Source organism: Pimephales promelas, chromosome 15 (genome assembly GCF_988280905.1).
Source record: "Pimephales promelas chromosome 15, fPimPro1.hap1.1, whole genome shotgun sequence".
Classification (NCBI taxonomy): domain Eukaryota; kingdom Metazoa; phylum Chordata; class Actinopteri; order Cypriniformes; family Leuciscidae; genus Pimephales; species Pimephales promelas.
This window is the reverse complement of record NC_142783.1, coordinates 11680788-11700663: the sequence shown is the minus strand read 5'-3', so window position 1 is coordinate 11700663 and position 19876 is coordinate 11680788. Positions and strand designations below refer to the sequence as shown.

The 19876-nt window shown below is 38.1% G+C and overlaps 1 protein-coding gene across 2 annotated transcripts; it reads right to left on the bottom strand.

Moving 5' to 3' along the window:
* Positions 1-385: 385 nt before the first annotated feature.
* tulp4b (TUB like protein 4b) lies at positions 386-19583 on the bottom strand. 2 transcript variants are annotated; one of them, XM_039681896.2, is made up of 16 exons: positions 19495-19583; positions 18366-18665; positions 15044-15313; positions 13864-13992; positions 12047-12208; positions 11740-11920; positions 11140-11247; positions 10602-10768; positions 9649-9873; positions 9332-9566; positions 8412-8574; positions 8077-8218; positions 6550-6643; positions 6299-6442; positions 2722-6194; positions 386-2519 (listed from the first exon to the last, which is right to left on the bottom strand). In XM_039681896.2, exons 2-16 carry the CDS (start codon positions 18384-18386, stop codon positions 2403-2405), a joined length of 5631 nt encoding a protein of 1876 aa, XP_039537830.2. In that variant the 5' UTR covers positions 18387-18665; positions 19495-19583; the 3' UTR covers positions 386-2402. The 2 variants fall into 2 exon arrangements, with proteins under 2 accessions (XP_039537830.2, XP_039537831.2); XM_039681897.2 differs by having other exon boundaries at positions 8430-8574.
* Positions 19584-19876: the final 293 nt, after the last annotated feature.

The following is a 19876-nucleotide window of genomic DNA, read 5'->3' as shown; positions in this document are numbered from 1 at the left end:
GAGAGGAACCGATTCGCGAACATGAATCAAACTTAGCCCATTGCGACCATAACTGAATTGCGCCATCTAGAGGTCTCTGCAGTAAAATCCTCTGCATAAAGACGCAAACTCTCATTTGACGAGTTCACTAATTTCACATTTCAGGCTATGTTTGATTAATCTCGCATGTTTGTTATAGTGGAGACCAAGGATAATCTCAATTTTATCATTTTGAACTCATAGGTCAAAAAATAGCCATTTGCATGCAATGTGTTGACTTTGTGTTTAGTGATTTGGTTGTCAGAAATCAAAGTTGAAGCAGATGTAAATTATCATAATTCTTATAAAAAGTGTTAATACAAATATGAAAAGAGATAATTTCACAATATAAATAATCCACACAATGTTCATCAAACTAGTTTGATTTTATTTAGTGACTTAAAGCATATAGTCTACTCTGCACACACATTCTAATGCTTTTCCAAGACATCCTCGAATTACATTTTGTAAATGTACATTAGAATAATTTAGCAATAAAGCACAGTTAAAGCCTCACATTCCACATTATTTAAACCGAGCCTGAATCTCCCAGTACAAAGTGGCCAGAAACTGCAACTGCAAATCATCAAAGCATACAACATCAAGAATAATCAAGAAGTGCTTAAAACATCAACCATATCAACACTACCCCACTCTGAATCACTGTTTTGCTTACAACAACAACAAAAAAATGTGATTAAAACTGATGAAATTACTGGAAAACATCAGAAACTAAGCAACAACAGAAAAAAAAACAATTTGCTGATTTGCTGTAAGAAATATTAAAAATGATGCAGAATATTAAATATTCATACAGAAAAATAAATATTAAATCAATAATACTAAATAGAATAAAAAGATGTCCCTTCACGTAAACCAAACTAAACAATAGGGTTTGACTATAGGAACGCAAAAACTACAGTTCAACTTTCAATTTCATTTAGATTCCATTCATTGCATAATATACAGTGTGTTAAATTTGATTTATATTTTGATATAAGACATTTTTGGCTAAATTAATGCATACTATATAGTTCGTGCTAAAGTGTCAAGAACAATATAAATACATTTTTGAAGTATATCTAACTACAGCTCTTTTCTGTCATGTCATTTGATAATGACAGTATAATATATTTGAAACTAATGTTCAAACTTTGAGTTCTGTTACTTACTCTTAACATTTAAAAGCAAAGATTTGTTCAAAAAGGACATAACTGAGATTACTGCAAAAACACAGTGTGCAAATAATGCAATATAACTAATACATTTCAATGAAGAACAAAGTTAAATGGGCTGTATGCACGGCGGTATTTCCGGTGAAGGTGTAGGGATGCTCGATAACTTCCGCCGATCGTAGAGTCCAATGCAATACCGAGAATTTATATTGAATTTTATACTTCATGGTTATACTAAAGAAACGTTAGTCACAAAAACAGATAAAACAGACACCCCTCGTTGTGTTTATGCTTCTTTTAAAAATTATATTAAATAAACATAACTATATATAAATTACATCTAAACGTATGAAAGTTTTGTTTCAAAGACGTTAAATTTAGAAGACTCTGCCATAATCGCGTTTTCCTCGGGTTTCCTCCGCTTTAATCTCCACAACCGGAAATGGACGAGCATCCTTGCGTCAAATGCGGAACTTATGCGCATATAGCCCATTGATATTTTTAAACCATAAAAAATGCATTCATTATGGCACAGCTTGGAAAATATGATTATAACTGCAATATATTCTGTTTTCACTTCATAGAAGTGAGTCATGGGATGAATATTCAAACAGTTTTTACTTGAGTTACTTGACACTGAGTTTGTGGTAAACGATAGGCTAGTTAAAATCCATCACTTTACAAGAAGAAGTAGGCCTACACATAGGAAATCAATTTGGCACAAATAAATCTCAGGAATAAACAAAAGGAGTTGGGGACATCAGGGATAAAAGAAAGAAAGCCAATAATCTAACATCCATCTTAGATTTTAGTAATTAATTACTTTTACATTTAAATCACACCATACTAATGAAATACATGGGAAAAAAATCAATAAAATTGAATTAATGAATTAAATAATATTCCATCAATATATAAATACTTAACATTTTTTTCAGATGTGTACCACCTTTGGATTCAGGTGGAATCTTAAATCAGCTTGTACCTCTGATAACAAAAAGGTACCTTAAAGCACTAAATCTACTGTCAGACCACCCGTGTATGTCTCATGTACGTTCTGCCTGAGAGTGACCAGATCTCTCGGCTACTAACCGGCACTGCACAGACATCATGGCAGCAGAGAATGTAACATTTCTCACAATCTGCAGTTAAAAATAATTTCTTTTTCAGTCCATCTGTTCTCATGGACAAGATTGCTGGAGAGGTTTTCTATTTAAGTCTCTGAGTGACATTGGCCAAGGCCACAGCAAATGCCTGTACCGCTGAGAATGGATACTGAAAATCCAGGATGTATGCATTGCCATCGATTCTGCCAAACTGCATTACCTGTAACAGTGTAAAAGAAAAATTACGGGTCAAATGCAGGGTAGATCTTTGTTACTCAAAAGGTATTATATATGGAGCTTGTTTTTTAAAGGTGAAGTGTGTAATTTCTTTAACCCTAGTGTCACGAATAATATACAGAATAGCAAAAATATTGTTTTAAAACTGGTTTCTCATCCATAAATAAATAAATAAAATTGCTTACCTGGCGTCCATCAAGCTCAATCTGAAAGTTTTTGGCTGACTCCTGTGTTACCCGTCCTCCAAAGTCAAGCTGGTAAACCTGGGTAGCTTCATTCCACAATGGCTGCTTGTTGGCCATGACATAAACAAAGCCTTGGCTGCCAAGACTACGATCCTCTCTCTCATTAGCTTTGCGGCACTTGATTTCCTCAAGTTCATTTGCCATACGCTGATTGCGTTTGCTCTTCCACCCTTTCTTGCTGCTCTGGCTTTGGTTCATCAACTCATCACCACTAATGAAGAGCTCAGGCTCACTCTCTGAGCTGTCCTGGAACTCATTTGAGGTCCTACTCAGTTTCTTAGCCTTGTTCAAAGGCTCTTTCTGTCCTTTAGGCTTCTTCTTTTCCCTACTGCCAAGTCTTGGGCTGGAGATCAGGGAATTGAAGTCAGAGAGAGTGCGACTTTCTTTTTTGGATTTCCCTTCAGAGACTCCGGACATATTGGCCTCTTCCGCCCTACTGTCAAGCCTCTTACGCCCCTTTTTGCTGAACCTCTCTGCTCCTTGAGGACTCTCATTGAGAGAGGACTGATCTTGAAAGCTATCCCCAGATTCTGCGACCACCTCAGAGGTGCTCAGGCGTTCAACGGGTGGCGGAGGTGGAGGGAGAGGAGGTGGAGGAGGAGGTGGTGGGGGAGGAGGAGGTTGTGGAGGCGGAGAGAGAACAGGCTTCTCCAGGGCCTGATGGGTCTTACTGGGCAGTGTGGCGGAATGGTCTGGCATGGGAGGGCAAGTGCTATATGTGCTCCAAGGATGCAAGCTCATAGGATGCATCTGAAGGTTGTTGCAGGAGCTAGTTCCTGGGTACATGGGTGGCAGAGTGCAACAACCTAGATTGGTCAAATTAGCGGGATAACCTGGGGGTAGGACTAATGTTGGGTCTGGTTGGCTGAAAGTGGTAGATGTAACCATGTCATTGGGGCCACATGGTTGGGCAGGACTCTGCAAAGTCTGTAGTTGAGGTCCACCATGCCCTACCATTGTTGGGAAGGGTGATAGGGATAACTGATAGGCTGAAGGGAGGGTCATAGAATTGGGACTGGGGGAAGGCTTTGTTGAAAGGACAAAAGGAAGCCGGGTCATGTCTAAGTGCTGTGGTTGGCTAAGTATAAAAGGTGGTGGCTTATGAGGTGGTCCTGGAGGTCCAGGCAATACATTTTGCTCTTGAGGTATCCAGAGTTGTTCTGCTGCAGGAGAGTCCCATTGGTAAGGCGGAGGTCGTTTGACTGTTAAATTGACATCCCCTAGTGTTAAATGACGTACTGATTTTTCAAGATGGCAATGCTGACTTAATGTCTCGTCTTCCGTAAAGGCAGAGTTCACATAGACAGTTCTGTCTCTACTGTGGTCAATGGGACTCAGGAGGTTATAGGAGGACTGGGAGGCTAATGGCGATGAACTTTTGGAGTGCACAATTATAGTGCTGTGCTGGGTCCCTTTTCCAGGTGGGAAGTCTTGCCTCACCACAGTTCCTCCAGCAATTCCACTGCTGTTGGTGCCACCACCGGTGACGCTTACACTAGTGCTGCTGCTATTACTGCTACACTGAGTGCACGTATACAAAGCCGTGGGTATCCTTGGCTGATAGGAGAGCGTAAGGGAACCGTTCATTTTGGATTTTGTCGGTAGAGTCCTCACTGTGTCCACCATTTGAGAAACCTTCAGGGTCAGTTCCCTTCGATCTCGACGCAAAGTGGCATGAATCAAACTGCTGTCAATCCTCTGTGCAGGACTTCTGATAGCGTTCATCTGGTTGGATGTGTCTGGATATGGCGGTGGGTCTCCGCTTGGTATAGAATATCTAGGCACGGAGAGGCGACTCAGAGTAGCTGAGCTGTACGGCAACTGGACTTTCTTGTTCTCCGACGAAGTTACTTTCAATGTGGCGGAGCTGCCCATTCCTTGAATCCCATAGGAATTTTGGTTCCTTAACAGGCGTCTCCTTGGGCGGCACACCTCTTCGACATTTCCGCTGCTGTCAAACGTGGTAATTCTTTCATAGCCTAATGGAGTTGGATACTGAAGCCCAATTGGATGAAGAGAGAATTCGTCCTTAGTTAAGCATTGATCTGTCGTCAGCGTAGTGCCATTCTCATTGCTAACAAGAAGACCTGGAGGCGCTGTGGTGGGTGTGGCGGCTGCAGTAGATACCACTGTACCTGGGTAAGGTGGTGGAGGGTTTACCTTGCGCATCTGGATCTCAAGAGTGTCAGCTTCAATGAATGACTGTGGTCGTGAGGAAACCTTCAGAGGAAGCACTTGTTCTGCTCTATCTGGTGGATGGTCTGGATGAGGAATTGGCGGCATCAGCTGTAACTGATGGAGGGACAGCGTAGCATACCCTGAAGGTGGAGGCTGGATGGTCATTTGCATTTTGAGTTGCTGTTGCATTTGCTGATGCTGCCTCTGCATTTGTTGATGCTGCAGCTGTATTTGTTGATGTTGCTGTTGAAGCTGTTGCTGCTGCTGCCTCATCTCCAGAATTTGCTGTCGAATTTGCTGCTGCTGTTGTTGCATCTGTTGCTGCTGCTGCTGCATTTGCTCATGCTGCAGCTGCAACTGGTGCTGCTGCTGTTGGAATTGTTGTTGATGCTGTTGATGAATTTGCTGTTGATGCTGTTGATGAATTTGTTGTTGATGCTGTTGCACTTGCTGCTGAATGTGTTGCTGCTGCTGTTGCAGTTGCTGTTGTTGCATTTGCTGCTGATGCAATTGCTGCTGATGTTGTTGCAACTGCTGTTGATGCTGCTGTTGCAGTTGTTGATGCTGCTGTTGCAGCTGTTGTTGCAGCTGTTGTTGCAGCTGTTGTTGATGCTGCTGTTGCAGATGTTGCTGATGCTGCTGTTGCAGATGTTGCTGATGCTGCTGTTGAAGTTGTTGTTGATGCTGCTGTGTTTGTAATTGCTGCTGATTCTGCATGTGTTGCTGCTGCAGCGACTGTTGATGCAGCTGTTGTGACTGATGTTGCAATTTCAGATGATGCTGCTGTGGTTGTAACTGCTGTTGATGCTTTGATTGTTGATGGTCTTGTTGTTGCTGTTGTTGCTGACGCTGTTGGTGGGGTTGTTGTGGTAGATGATTTGGAGGAGGAGGAAGAGTTCCACTCAGGATATTACTCATTTCCACTCCGCTGAATATCACCTGTCCAGGGTTAGAGTACCTGGTCGGCACAGTGTACTGTGCGGTAACGGTGTCCTGACTGTGCTCTGACACAGTTGCATTGGCTGCTGCTGCTGTTGCTGCTGCAGCAGCCGCTGCTGCGGTAGCTGTGGGATTGGTGAGGACATCAAGCTGAATATTCTGATTGGCTAGGAGAGATTGGACAAGGCCTATACTCTGTGTAGGTGACATGGCTTGCGCAGGGCTGTGAATTGGAGCAATGGGGATATTAACTGTGCAAGGAGGATTGTCGGCTGACACTCCAGAAGGTCCCATCACTAGAAATAAGCAAGAACATCTTTCGATAAATTACTAAATTTTATTTACTTCTCGTCTTAGTCAAGCTATACAGAGACAAAATGTACAATCCACTGATTCTTACCAGGTAAATCATCTTCATCTTCACTGAACACATTGGGATTAAAGACAGGGAGACTCATGAAGTCCAAGGAAATTTTACGCACCTCAGGCAAATAGATGGTCATCTGACGAGGTTGCAGGTGCAGCAAACTAGTTTTATAAATAACTGTGACATTATGCATCATTAGTCAACACATATTTAAAAAAAACATTAGGATTATTCTTTAAGATATTTATGTGAAAGTGTTGATTTGTATACAAAACCTGACATACCTGCTCCTAAGTTAGCTGGCAAAAAGGAAGCTAGGCCCACAATCTTAAACTTTGTTCCCCAGATGTTAGAGGTGACCTGAGCTAAGTAATTATGCTACAAAGCAAATTGAGTGATAGTTATAGAAAATATTCAAGGTCAAAGTCGGTTTACTGTCATCTTTTTTCAGCAAAGCAGGAGATTAAATAAAATAAGCTGTCTACTGAGGTCATGGTGCAGAATATTACAAATCCAAATAGCAGTGTCCAGTAGACACAAGCAAGAAATACAAAAACTTGTCCTATCAATAGCTAGATTTCCATCCAAAGGTTTTGTTTGTGAAAAAAGTTTTAGCGCATCAAAATGTTTAACAATATATCTGATGGAACTGCCAGTTGTCGATAATTTAATAAAACAATTTTATTGTAATATAATTATATCTCAAACAAATTAGGAAAATAAAGTGGATTGAATCCAATAAGCTCTAAACAAATTTTAGAATTATTAAGTCTTTGTCGCCATCTCTGTTCGAAATCTGCAATTGCAGTTATTCATGGAATTATCAACTTTATGTGTGTTTTGCCTCGTTACGGCACAGCACGGATGGATCCAATGTTTTGAGGAGAATGTGCGGCTGTCAGTCACCGCGCCAGCGTGGATACTGTTATCCAGAATCACAGATTATTCTTTTTGGAAGTATGACCAACTTAATAATTTTCTGAATCATCTGAACAAGTAACATCCACTTGTGTTCTGACCAACTAAGAAAAAAAAGCATTGCAGTAAATCACGCTGATTAAATTTAACGATCGCTTATGCCTTACCTGTCCAGCAGAATATTTTTAACCCCAAAAAGTTATGGACTGCAGCTTTAAGCAAATAGACCATTTAAAATAGTTAAATATAGGCCTACACAAATAAAAGCTGCACCTGTCTCTGAAAAAGATTAGCTGAACTCCAAACTCTGAAACCAGTTTGAATGATCTGAATATGCGCCACGTCAAACCGTGACTGGCTTGACTGCATGTTCAAGGTTCACGTTAAAGATATGAACGAACATTGTACTGCCAACTCTTATTATGGACCCTAAAATTTTGCATAGGCTACAGGACAAATGCTGCCCCATGTCCATGGGATTTGTCACATAAAGGCTGTTACATGCAGTCCTGTCAGACCAGCAGTCTCACTTCTTAATACTTCCTAACTTAGGCTTATTATTCGTGAAAATAGTAAGACGTAAACTAGCGAATTCCAATTGTCTCATTACTCTCTGCAATTGGGATGCGAAAGATACAATATAATTTGCGATATAAACAAAATTATGTATGGAAACGACTCAGAGGCAGGTTTTTTTAGGGATGATGCCTTTACGCACACCATTTTATTGGTAAAAGGCCAATTGGATGGAAACGACAGCAAATTGCGCACTTTTTAAACGCATTTTCACTTTGTTGTTAACAAAAAAGTGGATGGAAACTTGGCTAATTCTAGGCAAGTAGATTAATAAAAAATAATTGCCAAAATGAACTTCAAAATAAGATGTTAAGTACCTCACTAAAGCCATCAACTGAAAATTCCCTTCGAGAAAGACTTGGAGATCGTACTGGAGGCTTCTTTGGTAATCTAGGAGACCTAGACATTTCTTGAGATGTCTGGGCAAGTTTGGGAGACTTTCTTGATTCCATATTAATTCTAGACATAAAAACAAATATGAAAGAAAGAAAATTAAATGGAAAGTTTTCTTTTATTTATTATCATATCAAAAGTTGTTGATTTGTTTATATTTGACAAAAATGTGCTGTATTGTGTTTTGTAATGGTTACAAATATTTCTGTTAAGTTTCAGGCACCCTGTAATATTGTGTGAATTTTATATTCAACAGTACCTTATATGTTTAGAGTACCTAGGAAGCTTAGGAGACCTGTTTCCTCTGGAAAGTTTTGGCGACTTTCGTCCAACCCACTCATCACTCAACTCAATATCGCTTGAATCTGAGCAGTTACAGCTGTCAGTCATATAGGAGATCATGCCATTTACACAGACCTCATCTGAAAGACAAAATTAAATGAATAATGTATGAAATCAGCTATCAAGATATTAAAACACAGCTGTGTCCCAATTCGCCTACTTCTACTATGCCCTAAAATTATGTTTTTATGTAGAAAAAGTACATACTTTTGTGTGTATACAAGAAGAGTAGACAAACTTTGGGACATACTACTTCATCATAACTGTGTCTTTGATGGATTGCTTTGCCGTTTGCGTCCTGTCAGCGTTTAAACTGCCCTGTCAATCATTCTGTCACAGTTAAAATTTAAAATGTAATATTTAATTTCCTATTGTTTCCGAGAGAAATGAAGTAGCTAGTTGATCTGCCAGTCGTTGGTCTTTAGTTATGGTCTTTAGTTATTTAGTTATAGTTATGACTTTACATTAATTACTCAAACCCTTTATCTAAAACCTCTCTAAATAAACGCCAGACTCGTAGTTGTAGTTTTTAACACTTTTTATATGTGTTTGTAGTTCTAATTGAATTCTAGTCCAACGCTCAATGGTTTGTGGGCATTATTAGCAGTTAGAGCACGCACAGATCTGCACTTAGACAATCCGGGTATCTGGAATCCTCATTTCTACTACGATTTGGGACACACTAATTCTAATTTCGATAAAGGACGGATAGTACACGAATTGGGACGCAGTAAGAGTTTCAGGCAGAGGGTGAAAAGAGATGCAGAAATGTACAGTATGAGAAAAATAATGCATTTAAATGAGCACTTTAGAGTCATGATCAGCAATAGTGCATACCTGCTTTACCATCCATTTTTGGGTCCATAATGACAAACTCTGGTCGCAGTTTACTAATGCGACGGCCCTTGAGAATGGGCACCAGACCTCCCAGGTGTTCCAGATAGAGGGTGTAACAGGGGCCTCCTGCCTCTGGGTTCTCCTCGGCACGTTTCATAGTGCAGTGCAGCCGTTCATTCCCTGCTGTGGGATAGCTCACAAAATCTCTAATGTTGTTCGGATCAGGGATTGGGGGCTTGTGATATGAAAAAGATTATGCATTAATGCATATATTAGCATACATCAAACTGTGAATACTTCTCTTGCTGCTTCGGTACCTTGATCGTTGGAATGAATGCAGTGGTGACGTAGGAACAGAGGAGTGAAGGCATGTTGAGTTTTCCCACATCTCTCTCCTCTTTAAGAGCGCTGGCAATGCCCTGCTGACAGAGAAGCTGCAGGCTGGCCACACGGTGCTCCACACGCACTACATACAGGGCTGGTCCACAGGCCAGAAACAGCCGCGAGTCTCTGTGACCCCAGCAAATAGTGGTGATGGGCCTCTAAAACCAAAAGATATTTCGATTATATACAGTTTATGTATAGTTTATGCAAACATCAATATGTGATTAATAATAAATTTGATATTGTTTGGTATATACTTGAAGCAAAAGCAGCCGATAAGAACCAGTTTTCTATACAGTTGCCATACTGTTTATACATACAAATTTACACATAAAAAAAGGTTTATGCAAATAGTAAATATGCATGTTTATGTAAAATACTTAATTTTAAAAATATAATTTAATACTGTGATGGTAAAGCTGAATTTTCAGCATTATTACTCTAGTCTTCAGTGTCACACGAACCTTCAGAAATCATTCTGCTCAATAAACATTTTGTTTTATATCGATGTTGGAAACCTTGATGAACTTGAAGACGTTTATAATCTAACCAAATATTTTAATAATATATAATTAATATACTATTTATAAATGTTATAAATCATAATTTAATAGCAATAATAACTGATAATAAATGAGCAGCAAATCAGCCTATTAGAATGATTTCTGAAGGATCATGTGACACTGGAGACGGGAGTAACGATGCTGTAAATTCAGCTTTGCCATGATGGGAATAAAATAGAAATATTTCACAATATTACTGTTTTACTGTATATTTGATCAAATTAATACAGTCTCGGTGACCTCTTTAAAACAGATTTAAAAAATCTTGTGTGTATTATATGTTCAGATAATGATGATTGGTCTGATGACTGGTCACAGCTCACTTGGGCTGGAGTTTCTAAGGTGTATATATGTTCCCCTTGGACATTGTAAAACTTGACAAGGGCGTTCCTCATTAAGGAGGCACAGGCTGAGTCAGCGGGTAGACCGTGTCTCTCCATCCCGGCCACTGCCAGCAGGTCACCCTGAGAGCACCACTGTACCTCCACATCTGAAAAACAAAAGTCTGTCCAGTCAGATAACAGCTCAGTCATGAGGAATCAACATTTATGGTGTGTCATTAAATGGTTGAAAGGACCATTTTTTGGTTATTTTTACTGAATTACAAGTCCCTCAACCAAAAATGACCATTTACACATTTTTACTATTGCAAACATTTAATATATGTTCAGCCTGCTGCTAAACCTCCATTATACTTGTAGGTAAATTTACTGTAAATGTTAATAGACAATATTGTCTAGGTAATCAACAGCATGCCATAGATGTTGAAAATAACTTTAATATGCTCTTAATAATAATCCAGTGGTAGAAATAAAACACGTACTTTGCAATTCATTTATTGCAAGAACAGTAGGGTTTTACCTTTCAGTCCTGAGCGTATGATGTTAGGTGAAAGGTCATCATAGTTGTTCATTAGACTAATGTCTCCCGATATGAAGCTGACCGTGAGCAGTGGTTTGAGATTTTGCACTTGAAAGGAAACATCGTTTTACAGTTAATAACATTGAAGTCAAATACATATTACTGCCTTGCAATCATCCTTAAAAATGTATAAAATATTCTATACCTTTAAAAGGAGTTTTGAAGTAGTTTTGTTTTATTTCTAGCCATTTAGAAAACAGTCTACACTCACCTAAAGGATTATTAGGAACACCATACTAATACTGTGTTTGACGCCCTTTCGCCTTCAGAACGGCCTTAATTGTTAAACATTACATTTGAACCACTGTTGTCACATGGACAATTTTAACGATGTCTTTACTACCTTTCTGGGCCTTGAAAGTTGCAATGAAGTTGCTGTCAAAAGAGGGATCAGAAAGCTCTCAGATTTCATCAAAAATATCTCAATTTGCGTTGCGAAGATGAACGAAGATCTTAGGAGTTTGGAAAAACATGAAGTTGAGTGAATAATGACAGAATATTGATTTTTGGGCGAACCATCCTTTTAAGGGTATAATGTACCTTGAGCTGGAGTAGAGTCATCAGAGTCTGTATCACTCTCAGTGCTGTCCTCCACCAGGAAGTTCGGGCAGTTCCAGGACATGCTGACTATGCCATCTGACTCATGCAGCAGAACATGGGCAAGCATACGGCCGTGGCAGTCCATCACTATGACTTGCCCGTCTGCTGTTCCAAAAAGCACCTAGAGAGAATAAACGAATGCAAACACCAAATTAGGGAAATCGGGCATCAGTCCAAGGGAATGTGTTGACAACAATGCCTTTCAAACCGTTTCCTTCAATTCGATGATGCCAAACCAGAATGTTACCTGCTGGTCATCAGGTGTCCAGATTCCACAGGTGATCTGGCTCTCCAAATTGATCTCAGATGACCAGTGTCTCTGACCACTGACTGATCCCACCAGGACAAAACCATCCCTGTAGGCGATTAAGGCCTGTGTACCATCATGTGACCAGGTGAAGTCACTCACCTAGACAACAAACCACTAGTTCATTAAGCAGTTCATGTCAGAATAATAGCTGTTCTTTTTATCCTATTGCAAAATATGTCGCATTTTAAATTAGCAGGAATTTCATTAAAAGACACGAAATATAATAATCACTTTTCAAACATAATGGGCCCTATACTTGGTGCAATGGGACACCAGGCGCAGCACAAATGATTTTTGCTAGTTTCAGCCCGACGCAGTTATCATTTTCACTTCCTGCGCCAACGTTGTTTAAATAGCAAATGCATTTGCACCCATGGGCTGAAAACGAGGTGTGTTCAGGCACATAGTTGGTGTCTTGCTATTTTGAGGCAACTGAAATAGACTGCGCCATTGACCAACAAAAACCTGGTCTAAAATCAATGGCGCAATATTTTTTTTTGTTATTTAAAGAGTGCGTTAGTTATGTGTGCCTATAGGCAGCATATAATGTACATTGTACATCCATAATGTGAGTACCCATTGTCCCGTAGATGTTCAGCTTGCATGCTTTAAAGGGTTAGTTCACCCAAAAATGTAAATTATGTCATTAATGACTGTGGATAAGGACATTATACCGTACATACATTTTCAATGGAGGGAAAGAAAACTCTCGGACTAAATCTAAAATATCTTAAACTGTGTTCTGAAAATGAACGGAGGTCTTACGGGCTTGGAACGACATGATGGTGAGTCATTAATGACATCATTTTCATTTTTGGGTGAACTAACCCTTTGACCTTCCGCACGAACAGATCCGTTTCCTCGCTACAAAAGCGTTCCGTATTTCCGCTTGCAAATTCCGTCATGTAAATAGCGAATCCGCCATTGCACGAGCGCAACTGGCTTTTAAAAGGAATGGGAGATGAGACTCGAGATGAGATTGGTTTTGCACGTTACGCCCAAAACACAGCCTTACTCATTAAGAGAATAGGGACAACCCTTTTAGACCATTTTCCCGTCACTGAACCAGCAAAAGTGGTTTCGGACATGCTCTAAGTCTAAGTGGACTTGCGGCATGCACTTTAGACCATACCCAGATAGCACAAGGGTATTTGATGTCCTATTTACATCTGGAAGACGTATTTTTAAGAGTGTTTGCTCATCTGCAAGACGTCTATAGGACGTTTCCTGTCAGATGTCAAATAGACGTTTATAAGATGTCAGTTTAACATACATTCTAAATCATTACATCTTAAAGACATCTTCTAAACGTCTATTTGACATCTGCAGGAAACGTCCTATAGACGTCTTGCAGATGAGCAAACACTCAATGTAAATAGGACATCAAACAGCCTTGTGCTATCTGGGTACGCTTAGATCGTTAGGGTAAAAATAAAATAAGGTCCAACATATATTTATGAATTTACTAAATAACTTGATTTCTTTGTACATTTTTCTATTTTTCTAACAATGAGTAATTATGGACATCTGCACCCCAATGATGAATGACATGATAAAATGGCCTGGAAAAAAAAGGAAAATAATAGCAATTAATTTAATTATTATACCATCATCTTACTTAATTGGCTTTTTTGTATGGATATATGATGCACTTTTAATCAAAACATATTAGTAAGTTAATCAATCTTGACGTATCATAAAAAACACATTTTCAACCTGCACACAGATGAAAAATAAGCAGTAAATACACATACCTGAGCACCTCTGTCATTCACCAGCTCTACAGACCATCTTCCTTCATACTGGATCCACACAAATATCCCTCCCTCCATGTCACACGTTGCAAGCTTCTGAAACGGTTCATTCCACCTAACAAGGACAACCTGTACAAGAACAGCATCATGGGAATGAAATTCTAGGAGAAAGAGTGCATGATACTCGTGCATAGGATGGAAAATTCAAAACTAGCCTTTTTTGATTTATGTAAATAATTCTTTCTGAATAAACTGCATGGTAGTTAAAGGAGATAACGGGATAAATTAAGTAGTATTCGGATGGTCAAGTCAAGTGAGCTCAGTTTACATCCACAGTTTTACTGGATCTAATATGTTCATCATTTTAATCAGATTTATTAAAACATACACTGTAAATGATCATAATTTTGAGGGTAAAAGACTAAAAATGCTACCTATTTATTAGTTAACGGTACCTTTCTCCATGTGGAAAAGCTACTTGTGGTGAACTTTGACTCATCATGTGCCTTTTAAGGTAGTTGTCAAGGGTAAAAACATAGATTTTTAGTAATTTGATATATTATTTCAGTTAATTAAATATAAATGTATGGAAAAAAATAAAGTTAAAATTTAAAATAAGTAGAGCTGTCAAACGATTAATTGCATCCCAAAAAAATATTTGTGTTTACATAATATATGTGGGTGCACTGTGTATAATTATTTTATATATATATAAATACACACACATGCTTGTATATATTTAAATAATATTTTCATGTATATACTGTGTATAGATTTACATATAATTTAAATTATATATAAATATAAATATTATATTTTTTTTTTCATTAAATATACATGCATGTGTGTATTTATATATATATATATATATATATATGCAACATAATTATACACAGTGCACCCACATATATTATGTAAACACAAACTTTTATTTTGGATGCGATTAATTGCGATTAATCGTTTGATAGCCCTAAAAATAAGGTAACATTCTGGCAATCACAGTTGCCGCTTTTCCCCCCAGTAAATTTCCAGTAATTTTTTTGTTTATTTTTTTTAGGTTTAAAGTGTAAAACATTACTTATTACACCTTTAAAAGCTCGCAATTCAAACATTTACAGTAAACCAAAAGAGAGCAATTGTTGGCAAAAAACAAAAATCTGAAGGAGAGGGGAACTCTCACCTCACTGTTATGACCCCGTAAATTGAAGTTGATTCTTTGTGGGGTATTTCTGTCCCTTCTACAGTGACTAGACGTGAACGTGACGCCCACAACACCCCTGGCGTTCCCAGTGGCCAGCCAGCCCTCCTCATAGTAGCGTCTCCTGCACACCGGCTTCTCCTTCTCACTCTTGGGAACTCGCCCTTTCCATGAGAGGCAGAGGATGTTGGAGTCACTGCAGAGGACCGGACCATGCTCCACCGCAGCCAACATCCCTACAGACTGACAAGGCTACAAGTGTAGAGGGAGAGGCAGTTAATATTTACACTTGCATAATCGGCAATGTCATTTTTAATGGTCACTAATACTAAACTACATTAAAAAATGATTAAATCCAGAAGAACAATGTCTCCAAGACGCCTAGAAACCTACTTGTAAAACTTTGTCCAAGTGTACCTGGACAAAATCGGTTTTAAACGCAAAGGGTGGTCACACCAAATATTGGTTTGATTAATAAAATCTATTTATGATATTATTTTTGAAAGCGTCCTCACTTTAGAGCATTTTTACATAAGTGTCTAATAAAGCCCGACCTATAAAGGATTTTGAAGGCCGATACCGATACAAATATTTTTTGGTTTTAAAATCCGATATATCGGCCGATATTGTTTTTTTATTATTATTTGAGAAACGCGCAACAAAACATTAACAGATTTCCCTAACATAATTATTTGTAGTTATTTATGAGTTTTAACTAAAATAATATGATAAAGCATTTTAAAAAGAAACGTGTTTCTTTTATTGACACAACAGAACAGAGGAACATCAAAATATATTGAAGTTCTGATAAATAAAATAATAATTAGTCCCTACATTACCTTATAAGCTACCTTATAATTACAATGTCAGCTTGCTTATCCCTTTATCTGCACTTTTTAAATTCTTTCCATCAAGCTACATCAAACCATTTTCAATCATCAGTTGCTGCCTGCCTCCTAAAACCTACTATTTAGCGATTCTAATCTAAATCCATTACAGAACGACAGTCTGCAACGCACACTTGGCGTAGTTGGATTTCACACACGTAAGAAAAGCTAACTTTTATGCACAAGATACGTAACGTTTGATACTTTTTCTCTATGTCTAAATGTTCACTCCTTGCAAGTATAGACCATTTTGCAAGATGTAAACAACACTGGTCCAGAAACACTTCCTGTTTCAGTTTGCAACTGTTTTCTTTATTTCACATGTAAAGAAAACATCTTAAAGATGTTTGTTTAACTTTTTGATTCAGTTTTATATGTTCTGTTGGTTGTATTTTAATCCCAGCTTTTATGTAGTGTTAAAAAACTGAAACAGGAAGTGCTTCTGGACCAGTGTTGTTTACATCTTGCAAAATGGTCTATAACTTACATTTTACAATGCAGGGACTGTAACTAGAGATATGCTAGCTATAAATACAGTAATCATTAGGCAGAAAAAGTTCATTGTGGTTTCCAAGCTCATTAATGTTAACGTTAGTGGTCTTCCACTGATGATAGTGGCATTATAGCTAGCTTTGTGGTTAGCTAGTCTATGATGAGCCATAATTTAGCAATAGATAACGTCATACTGCAAATTTTAAAACATACATTTTCAATATAACAGGCCAAGGAGAGATGATTGAAGCGTGTTTCGTCCATTTTTATTTTATTTTTGAAATATTCATTTATCGGCCATTATAACTGCAGATACCGATAGTTTGGAAAATGCCTAATATCGGCTGGCCGATAAATCAGTCTGGCTCTAGTGTCTAAAGCCTTTCACAGTAATGTAGCTTTGAAGGCAGGTTTCTTCAAGCGTCTTGGAGACGTTGTCGGAGTTCTTCTGTATTTAGTCTGTCTCAGTTTTTTCATGTAATCACAGACGGACTCGATGATGGTGAGATCAGATCATACCGGCTGCTGTCAGACTTCTAGTGCATACAAAAATCTCACTGGATTATCACAATGAATTAATGTTTGGAAATGTAAACTGATATTTCCCGACACACACCAAAAGATGGCTTAAAACCATTGAAATATAACGTAAGAAATAAGACTTTTGCAGAGTTATATATTTTTTATATTTCTGTCAGGACAACTATCATCAAATATGACAATAAGCATACAGATTGGCGGTAAACTACATTAAAAAATGATTAAATCCAGCAGATTTACAGATATACAGATTTTCCGTTCTGGGAGAGAACTCCCTGCGCATCTATGAAGCCTAGCATGGATAAGACCAGCAATAACCTCGCTTAGGCTAAACAGAACAGAACCAACGTGAATGTATTGCAGATATCATTAATTCAAGATTTTTAAGTACAACATAATTCGAGAATTTAATCTGATTCGAGGGGAATCAGAATGCCAAATCCTGACTGACGAGAGGAGCTGGGGATGGAGGGGGGTAATGAGCTCCTGAGAAACGCGAGAGCTGCTGATAATACTGAAGGAGTTTATACATGTGTGATATGCGTCGTATTCCTATAGGTAGACTTGGATCAGCTGAGAGTCAGCTGATGCGAGCTTGACTAACGTGACCTGCCAGAACTGACCGTACACTTGATATTTTGCACTTGTATATATCCCAGCAAACAAATTTAGGTTCTGGGAACATTAGTTTTTGGTTCCCAGAACATTCCTAGAACTTTCCCTTAAGGTTAAGGGAACGTTCCCGGAACATTCTCCTTAAGTTATAAAAATGGAACCTAAAAATAACCTACATGGAACGTTCCTATAACGTTCTTGTTTGGTTCCCAAAAAAATAACCTCATGGGACCATTCAGGAATGTTAGGGGAACGTTCTGTGTTTGCTGGGATATAGGTTAAAATGCTGTCACTGGTCAACATTGTAAATAGGTCTTTAGGTTTTTGCAGTTCACTCAACATGCAAAGAGAAATGTAAGACATTAATAGGTCGATTTGAAAATGATCAGCCATTTTGATACTTATATTCATTTTTTTCAATTCACATTAGTGGTACTAGTGGTAAATCACACACTGTACCTTTAAATAACCCCGTGGTGGGACAAATACATTTTTAAAGGTACAAACATTCCTTGTTATTTCTCAATTAATACAATAAAACTGCCTAAACACATGCATAATAACCATAAAGATTTAGAAAAATGTTGTTTATAATAGTTTCAGGTGGAATGTGCCTTGAAAATGTAACAACTGACAACCATGTTTGACATTAGGCCTACAGTATGTGTCTAAAATAAACTACAAATGTATTAAAGAACATTATACTTTTCAATACAGAAAAAATTATAATGGAATGCATGAAAGTCATATTTTTTTCTGGAAGTACTCACCTCTTCATAGTCCCTGGACATTATTAGTCCGAATTCCGTCTTTGAAGGATTGCTCCATTTTGCTTGCTTATTAAAAAAAATTGTGCAGTACAACCTGAGAATGCTTAACTGTAGATGTGTCTTAAAGAAAGAGTGTGACTGAAATCAGGCCATTATAGTCCGTGACTAATGCACATCATGAGGAATCCAATTCATTCTATTTCTGTTCAATAAAGGGATGCAAATTTGATCTAAATCAAGTCATTTGCAGTTTATCTTCATTATACAAAACCAGTCTCATCCTTTGGTATTCCAGGATTTCTATGCAAAGAGAAAACACACACACAAATGTATTAAGAAAGAATAAAGCATATGATACTAACACTGAAACAGAATATTATTTGCTGATTGAAGAGCAAGAACAAGCCACCAATGAGACAAGCGCTGCATGCAGAATCATTTCAAGACATTTCATTTCTTCTGTCTGCACCCACACTTGAGTTGACATTGGTCCCTCATTACGTCACGGGCATGTTTAAAGCCCCTGCAATTCAGGTTTATTCTAAGAATAACGCAACAGAAATTATGCATTGAAGCACAAAAAAGGCGAGCAAACACGCAAAAAACATATAGAAAAATCATGCACAACTAAGGATGAGGCAGCTCGCAGGCGTCATGGCAACAGGGATGTGATGATGGTTGAATTTTAATGACACCCAGCCTAAGACTTCATAACTGCATTTATTCTTATTTCAAATAGAAATATTCATTTATAAAATGCGTTTCTCCCAGGCTGATAAAGATATATGAGATTTCTTTTACAACATAATGTCAATTTTAATTGCTATAGAATCAATATAAATATAACTATTAAGGGCTTCTACATCATAACTGGCTCAGTTTCACACGTCTGATTAAATAAGAATTGTGGCAGGTTATTAAGCTGGATGCAGTTTAAAATAAATCCATCAACTATGGTTGCCACCTACACTCGTGATATAATTAGCCAACACAACGATCAAGGATACAACATTGACTATTATTGTGACATTCCAAATAAATCAAATAAGACCAATATGAACCAAAAAGAAAACAAGTCAGTCGAGTAATAAAATAAGAATTCTGCATTCATTTCTACCAGCAAACTCACCTCTACCAACTCGCTCTCAATGCGTCTAAATGCTTGCCAGATGCTCATGCTGAATTTCACCCCAAAGCACGTTAAAGTCATGCAGTGAGACGCAGTTCATTGGCGCAAAAGAATCCTTGAATGAGGGATGTTTCGGCGTGCGAAGGCAACCCGCGCTCTGACGGAATGGTGCTTTGATCACATGACTGCCAACCCCATCCAGATCGTACTAGCCAGCAAATGCGGTCTGATATAAAAACCAGTCTGATATATAAATCACCAATCTTCATTCTTATTTTGTCATATATATTAAGATTAAGGACATTGCCAATTATATTTAGGTTCACTGAGAAAATAAAGCAAGAATCTCAAAGACTGTTTAATTAAATCTAGGCTACTAAAC

Excerpts from the sequence above, each read along its gene's own strand:
- tulp4b (XM_039681896.2), bottom strand. The coding sequence starts at position 18,386 with ATGTCCAGGGACTATGAAGAG. Across the intron at positions 9,567-9,648 it reads CATTCATTCCAACGATCAAG|CCCCCAATCCCTGATCCGAA; the intron begins GTACCGAAGCAG and ends TCATATCACAAG. Across the intron at positions 6,195-6,298 it reads AGATGAAGATGATTTACCTG|TGATGGGACCTTCTGGAGTG; the intron begins GTAAGAATCAGT and ends GCTTATTTCTAG.